Genomic DNA, 8,561 nt, shown 5'->3' with positions numbered 1-8,561 from the left:
TCAAAATATGTCCAGCAACCAATCAATGTTTGTATTACTAAAAATTACAACATTTCGAGAAGCAGCAAGTATAAAAAAAACCAACAGGCTCATAAAAATGTGTGGATAATGTCAAACAAATTAATAATTTGTGGACTAAAATTCAAATAACTGCCAAGTACGAAAATAAAATATTTAAATGCAATATTGTAGAAAATAACAAGTATTTAAATAAAGTTATGTAATGTAGGAATTTGTATTACACTACATTTTGGGGTCGAAAAATAAATCTGTTATAGGCAAAAAAATGAAATAAGTAGTGTTTGTAGAAATACAAAACAAACATACAAATTCGATATAATTATTACATACTATGTAAATCAACATGGTTAAACAGATGCCAGAATGACGTTCGCAACTGAAACATTTGTTGACGTTAAATGTAAATAAAAATACAAACGTACAAAAAATTAAACATATAAATTCTTGGTGCTACTTGATTTCATACTTATGTTCATAGTTCAAGACAACTCGCATTCCACTATTGCAAACATGAACTCAAAACTGTTTTTGAACTTTTTAGTTGCTTTTTTAGCAAATATTCCTTTAAGAATAATTTTGGCTCAGGACGATGCTGCTCTTAAGTTGAACGAGCTGATGAAAAACCCCGTGTGGATTTCGTTGAAAACAGAAAAAATCATAGACGACGGTAAGGAAATAACTATGTTAGAGCTATTAAATGCCTTTGACGATAAAAATATAATCCCTAAAAGACCTACCGAACTGCTGATAAGACATTTGACAATCTTTTTATGCTGTGATAACTCAAAATTCGTAAGACAGTACATCGTTTTAGTATTAGCTACTATACTTGAGTGTAGAAATCAAAAAGAAGTGGAAAATTATTCCAATTGTGTAAATTCATTGTTGGAAAATATCAAAAATATAGATTCTACGATCACACGAATGTTGAATATCTTATCATATTTCTATCAGTTGTCACCTACCTCAACCGATTTTAAACAAATATATAACGCGTTGATGGCTTTGAAACTATATTCAGAATATGAGACAAAGACATTTACAAAATCTCGTTTCTTAGAGACTGAAGGTAAACCAAATAAAATTAGTATTGAAATGAAATTTCAGGAAATAGAACAATTTATTTTTTCCATTGGCCTTCAATTAAAAACTTTTTCAGTAGTGTACTGTTTGCCGGTACCCAAATCATTACGCCAGTATAAAATATCATATCAACAAAAAAAAAAAATTGACTTATTACAATCTACTACTTATAATCTATTGAGTAAATACAACGAACGTTTTGTTGCACTCGGATTTGATAATTTAGATCTATATAATGCTGATGCCATTAATATCGACTTAGATACCATATGGAGAATAATTGAACAACAACAGTCGAGTGATCATAAAATACAAGTCAGCTGGTCAGGTGAGCCTAAGGAGATATCAGACGTCCTACATGAAGTCGCATCTCAGTACGGTACGAAGAAACTCGCCACATTACAAAAACTAACACTTCAGTCAGTCACTCAGATGTTTTATGAAAAAATATTAGTAGCTGTCCAAATTAAATTCAGTGATATAAAATACAAAATTTATGAAGGGATCTGTCCGCCGAATTTTTTTACTGTGTTAAGAAACAATTGGGAAGAACTCAAAAACGTACATTTCCCGGCAATTAGAGAAGCTTGTTTGTCTATTAGATATTCAAATTCGGAAGAAGATTGCCAGGAAACTTTTTACAAATCTTTGAAAAGAAAATGGTTGAATTTCATTAACATAGATCGTCCGGCTATCGCTGCTGCATGTTTTTCGGTCATAAGCCCTGCCAAAGAAATGTTGCGTCAGTTTGGTGTTTGGACTTCATTAAACAAATTACTTCAAAGTATTCATCTTTTTGTTTTTCAACCACCTACAGCAATAACAGATGGACTGCCATTAAAGAGAAATGAATTTTGGGACCTCTTGAAAGACGAAATTATGAAATTTCTGACTGTAGAATGGCGATCAGAGACAACCGAGACTTTGGAGACTCTTAATTTTTATTTAGAAAATCAGCATATTGTAGATCCAATAGAAGTCGTAAAGCTTTTAGAGTTAGAACTGAAAACATCTGTTGTTGACTTTGATGACAAAGAAGTGTCACTTTATAATGAAACCCCGTTAGAGATCGTCAATAACTTCACAGAAGAAATAGTGAACGTGAGAGAATCCATAAATAATGTTAGTTTGAGCAACGCCTTGTTATGGAACGCCTTTGGTTTCGAAGATTCCATAATGATAGAACCCGCCAAAGAACTCGACGACTCGGCAGTAGTAAACAAACTATGTCAATTGTTGGCAAAAGTTATTAAACTATTTGATCTCATGATACACCATATAAATGTATACAACCACGATAAGATAGATGCTAAGGAAACTGTTTTAAAGCGTTTGCTTTTCGGGTTTGATGAACTTAAACTACGATTACCAAAATTAGTGAAATTAGTCTCATACTATCTGTCCAATGCACCAAGAGCAGAAAATGTTTATATTAGAAATGCATTAGTCCTAATGTGCATGTACAAAGTAAGCACAACATATCCGATTGACGATAATATGCATGACGGTTTTCGGCAACCAAGTCAGCTAAACCGGTTAGCCTTGTTAATTACGATTCAACTGGAAAACTACATAGTTTGGAATTGTGGTGTTAAAGAGTACACTCGCGCAATAATAAACAGCCAAATATATAGCTTACCAGACATTTTATCACAGAACACAATTGGCCAAATTTTTAAAGATATAGACAATGCTATTAGAGCGATGCAACCCATACGTGTACGACAAACGCTGATCGATAATGAATGTGATGTTAATTTGAGTAAAGCTTCCTTTGAAAGGCTCGTGGACTACGATTTTAGTCCGTTAAATTGTATCGTTGTATTGCAGATCCAGTGGGATGGAGCATATAAAACAATTCAAGCTATTCGAGAAGAAGTCGTATTCAGTATGAATCCAAAAAAGTTTGCTGTGTATCAGGGTTTGGTTCAAAACTGTGTAACGTCCATATTTTTAGGATACATATTGAATATTTTACGGTCTGCAGGTCAAAACGAAGTAAACTTTACCGACGATCAAATATCGTCGATTTTGGACAAATTCAAACAATTTGAAGGCATCGTGTATCCATATTTAAAAGTGGATTCACCTAAATACATTTTTAACATTCTCGTTTGGTGTTTCAAGCAAAACAAAATTTCCGATGTTAAAGCTAATATCTTAAAAGATAAAATCGAGAGAAAAATTAAATCTTATGGTTTAAACATGTCCAATTACTACAGCGTTTTGAAGTCAAACAACATAATCAGTGACGTACATGCAAGCGGTGATGTCCAGGAAACCTATATAGAACCGTTAAAAGTATTTGTAGAACAATGGGTAGCGAAGTTTAAAAACGATTTTTACTGCGTCGCAAATTACATGAAATTGATAATATAATAACGTCAGTAAAATCATTATTTTAACACTACGTTAATTTTACATTATTTTTCTGATGGGTATTTATACAGTTTATCTCAATTATTCCAAAATATCCCTGAACATATTATTTCTAGTTTTGTCCATAGCTAAAATTAATAAGACATCAATGCAATTTGTTCCTAAGAATATAGCACTTTTCAAAATGTTTTTACAAACATGCTAAATAGTATTAAACAATGATAAAAATATAATTCATATGTTAAAAAATTGTATGTGTATTATTTATAACACAACTTAATTGAAAATAATATATATATGACTATTTTCGTTAATAAATACCACAATTTGACTGGTACAATAGTTTTTAATTTTATTTACCTATACCATTAAAAATGTGTTTAAATCAATAATTATAATTTTTGCAAAATAAATATGATAATTACAGTAATAGTATTTTGATATTACGAAATATAAAAACATAATAACAATTTATTTTAATTTAAGAACTAGCAAAAAAACACATTAGCACACGAGGGAACAGGAAAATAAATGTTTTAACTTCTTCAGTTTCAAAAAAAATAAAGCCTAGCTACCAATTAACTATCGCTCGCAAGTCACGTTTTTAATTTTAAAGGAGATTAAAGAGTTTTTAAGAATCTCAAGCCAAATTATCTGGGTCTCAACTGCTAGTTGTATCTATGCAGAAATATAATTTTAGATTTGTTATTTAAAAAAATATATATATTTTACATTACCAAAATATACATAGTTCATGTAAACCGAAATTTAGAAAACAAATTACTAGTTAAATGTAAGTACTTGTAAGGAAAAACCTGAAAACATTAAATACATTTTAACAATTCGTTTGTAATTGCAAAACATATAATTGGAATCTGTTAATAGGTACTCTTAAACTGTAATATTCTATCATATGTATCTGCTATTCAAACAATGTTTGTACTGATTTATATTACAATGAATAAATATGTAAAGAAGCAGCAGTATAAAAAAAAACCAACAGGGTCAAAAAGGTGTGAGGATAATGTCACACCTAATCATTTTTAGACGCCAATTGCAAATAACTACCAAACGCTAAAATTAAATATTTAAATGCAATATTGTAGAGGATAACACGTATTTAAATAAAGTTTTTTACTGTAGGAATTTGTACTATAATAAGTTTTAGGAACGCAATATAAAGCTCTTATATTAAAAAAAATAAAGATAAGTAATGTTTGTAGAAATACAAATTTGATATAGTTATTATAAAATATGAAATCAACATATGCGTGATTAACGTTCTAACACCAACGTTTTTTGACGTTTAATGCAAATCAAATTACAAACACATAAAAATGAAGTATACATAACTTCATGCCGCTGAATACTAAATTAATTTCATACTTCTGTTCATAGCTTAGTACAATTTGCGACTCTATATTGTCAACATGAACTCAAAACGGTTTTTGAACTTTTTATTTGCTTTTTTAGCAAATATTCCTCTAAGAATAATTTTGGCTCACGACGATGCTGCTCTTAAGTTGAACGAGCTGATGAAAAACCCCGTGTGGATTTCGTTGAAAACAGAAAAAATCATAGACGACGGTAAGGAAATAACTATGTTAGAGCTATTAAATGCCTTTGACGATAAAAATATAATCCCTAAAAGACCTACCGAACTGCTGATAAGACATTTGACAATCTTTTTATGCTGTGATAACTCAAAATTCGTAAGACAGTACATCGTTTTAGTATTAGCTACTATACTTGAGTGTAGAAATCAAAAAGAAGTGGAAAATTATTCCAATTGTGTAAATTCATTGTTGGAAAATATCAAAAATATAGATTCTACGATCACACGAATGTTGAATATCTTATCATATTTCTATCAGTTGTCACCTACCTCAACCGATTTTAAACAAATATATAACGCGTTGATGGCTTTGAAACTATATTCAGAATATGAGACAAAGACATATACAAAATCTCGTTTCTTAGAGACTGAAGGTAAACCAAATAAAATTAATATTGAAATGAAATTTCAGGAAATAGAACAATTTATTTTTTCCATTGGCCTTCAATTAAAAACTTTTTCAGTAGTGTACTGTTTGCCGGTACCCAAATCATTACGCCAGTATAAAATATCATATCAACAAAAAAAAAAAATTGACTTATTACAATCTACCACGTATAATCTATTGAGTGAATACAACGAACGTTTTGTTGCACTCGGATTTGATAATTTAGATCTATATAATGCTGATGCCATTAATATCGACTTGGATACCATATGGAGAATAATTGAACAACAACAGTCGAGTGATCACAAAATACATGTCAGCTGGTCAGGTGAGCCTAAGGAGATATCAGACGTCCTACATGAAGTCGCATCTCAGTATAGTACGAAGAAACTCGCCACATTACAAAAACTAACACTTCAGTCAGTCACTCAGATGTTTTATGAAAAAATATTAGTAACTGTCCTTATTAAATTCAGTGATATAAAATACAAAATTTACAAAGGGATCTGTCCGCCGAATTTTTTTACTGTGTTAAGAAACAATTGGGTAGAACTTAAAAGCGTACATTTTCCGGCAATTAGAGAGGCTTGTTTGTCTATTAGATATTCAAATTCGGAAGAAGATTGCCAGGAAACTTTTTACAAATCTTTGAAAAGAAAATGGTTGAATTTCATTAACATAGATCGTCCGGCTATCGCTGCTGCATGTTCTTCGGTCATAAGCCCTGTCAAAGAAATGTTGCATCAGTTTGCTGTTCGGACTTCATTAAACAAATTACTTCAAAGTATTCATCTTTTTGTTTTTCAACCACCTACAGCAATAACAGATGGACTGCCATTAAAGAGAAATGAATTTTGGGACCTCTTGAAAGACGAAATTATGAAATTTCTGACTGTAGAATGGCGATCAGAGACAACCGAGACTTTGGAGACTCTTAATTTTTATTTAGAAAATCAGCATATTGTAGATCCAATAGAAGTCGTAAAGCTTTTAGAGTTAGAACTGAAAACATCTGTTGTTGACTTTTATGACAAAGAAGTGTCAATTTATAATGAAACCCCGTTAGAGATCGTTAGGAACTTCACAGAAGAAATAGTGAACGTGAGAGAATCCATAAATAATGTTAGTTTGAGCAACGCCTTGTTATGGAACGCCTTTGGTTTCGAAGATTCCATAATGATAGAACCCGCCAAAGAACTCGACGACTCGGCAGTAGTAAACAAACTATGTCAATTGTTGGCAAAAGTTATTAAACTATTTGATCTCATGATACACCATATAAATGTATACAACCACGATAAGATAGATGCTAAGGAAACTGTTTTAAAGCGTTTGCTTTTCGGGTTTGATGAACTTAAACTACGATTACCAAAATTAGTGAAATTAGTCTCATACTATCTGTCCAATGCACCAAGAGCAGAAAATGTTTATATTAGAAATGCATTAGTCCTAATGTACATGTACAAAGTAAGCACAACATATCCGATTGACGATAATATGCAAGACGTTTTTCGGCAACCAAGTCAGCTAAACCGGTTAGCCTTGTTAATTACGATTCAACTGGAAAACTACATAGTTTGGAATTGTGGTATTAAAGAGTACACTCGCGCAATAATAAACAGCCAAATATATAGCTTACCAGTCGTTTTATCACAGAACACAATTGGCCAAATTTTTAAAGATATAGACAATGCTATTAGTGCGATGCAACCCATACGTGTACGACAAACGCTGATCGATAATGAATGTGATGTTAATTTGAGTAAAGCTTCCTTTGAAAGGCTCGTGGACTACGATTTTAGTCCGTTAAATTGTATCGTTGAATTGCAGATCCAGTGGGATGGAGCATATAAAACAATTCAAGCTATTCGAGAAGAAGTCGTATTCAGTATAAATCCAAAAAAGTTTGTTGTGTATCAGGGTTTGGTTCAAAACAGTGTAACGTCCATATTTTTAGGATACATATTGAATATTTTACGGTCTGCAGGTCAAAACGAAGTAAACTTTACCGACGATCAAATAGCGTCGATTTTAGACAAATTCAGACTATTTGAAAGCATCGTGTATTCTAATTTAGAAGTTGATTCACTTAGTCACATTTTTAATTTATTCGTTTGGTGTTTTGAGCAAAACAAAATTCCCCATATTAAGGCGACTATTTTGAAGAATACAATCGAAAGAGAAATTAAATCATATGGTATAAACGTAACTGACTACTATAGCGTTTTGCAGTCAAACAACATAATCAGTGATCATGCAAACGGTGATATCCAAGAAACCTATATAGCACCGTTAAAAGTATTTGTAGAACAATGGGTCGATATGTTCAAACAAGACTTTTACTGCGTCGTAAATTACATGACGTTAATAGTATGAAATAGCTGATGCGTAATTTGTTGTACCGTATTTATTAGTAAATTATTTAGTTTTTAAAATTAAATTTATAAAATATTGATAAGTATGTAAAATTAAAATATTATGTTATGACATTGGATCGCTAAAACTTAAAGCAATACCTTTTATTTGCTACTGGTATTTATCAATCTTTAAATACTTTAAATAATTTTACTAGTTTAGGTTAGGTCAAAGTATTGTACTCCACTTTGTAGCTACATATTTAAGTCTGTGTTGAGGAACTAACTAATAAGAATTTGTTGGGTATGCTAGCAACGTTGTAATACCGTTTGTCTTTTTGTTGAGATGACAGAAAAAGGAAACGGTGATTATGAAAAAAACAAAACTATAACATAAAGTAAGCGGTGAAAAACGTACATTTTAATAACTTTAACCAGTATGGAAAAAATTTAGTGTCACTGAACTGTTCAGTAAATAGTATGCTTCGTGGTATAATATTTTTAACAGTTTGAATTTTCAATATTTTTACCAAGTCATGTAGTACATATTTTATAAAGTATCCTAATATTCTGTACAAGAAGTTTAGGCAATACTCTTATTGTATTCGATGATTTTGCACATTTTATGTACCTATTTTTCAATAAAAAATTTTTTTTAACTATTACATGTGAGTGTTATTTACATAGGTTTTATCATAGTTGGCCCAGTCGTATCTTATAC

The 8,561-nt window shown here is 31.0% G+C and overlaps 2 protein-coding genes across 2 annotated transcripts in view; both read left to right on the top strand.

Moving 5' to 3' along the window:
* Positions 1–8,561, top strand: part of LOC126840789 (ADAMTS-like protein 1) — a 204,442-nt gene that overhangs the window by 80,757 nt on the left and 115,124 nt on the right. The gene's annotated exons all lie outside the window — the stretch shown is intronic.
* Positions 22–3,628, top strand: LOC126840793 (uncharacterized). The gene is made up of 2 exons (XM_050576736.1): positions 22–688; positions 1,367–3,628. Exons 1-2 carry the CDS (start codon positions 490–492, stop codon positions 3,481–3,483), a joined length of 2,316 nt encoding a protein of 771 aa, XP_050432693.1. The 5' UTR covers positions 22–489; the 3' UTR covers positions 3,484–3,628.

The sequence above is a fragment of the Adelges cooleyi genome, unplaced genomic scaffold (genome assembly GCF_023614345.1).
Source record: "Adelges cooleyi isolate 19-005CV unplaced genomic scaffold, UGA_ACOO_1.1 ACOO_flye_CR_arks_rails_tigmint_CR_PRNA_376, whole genome shotgun sequence".
Lineage (NCBI taxonomy): Eukaryota > Metazoa > Arthropoda > Insecta > Hemiptera > Adelgidae > Adelges > Adelges cooleyi.
This window is presented reverse-complemented; position numbering and strand designations above follow the sequence as displayed.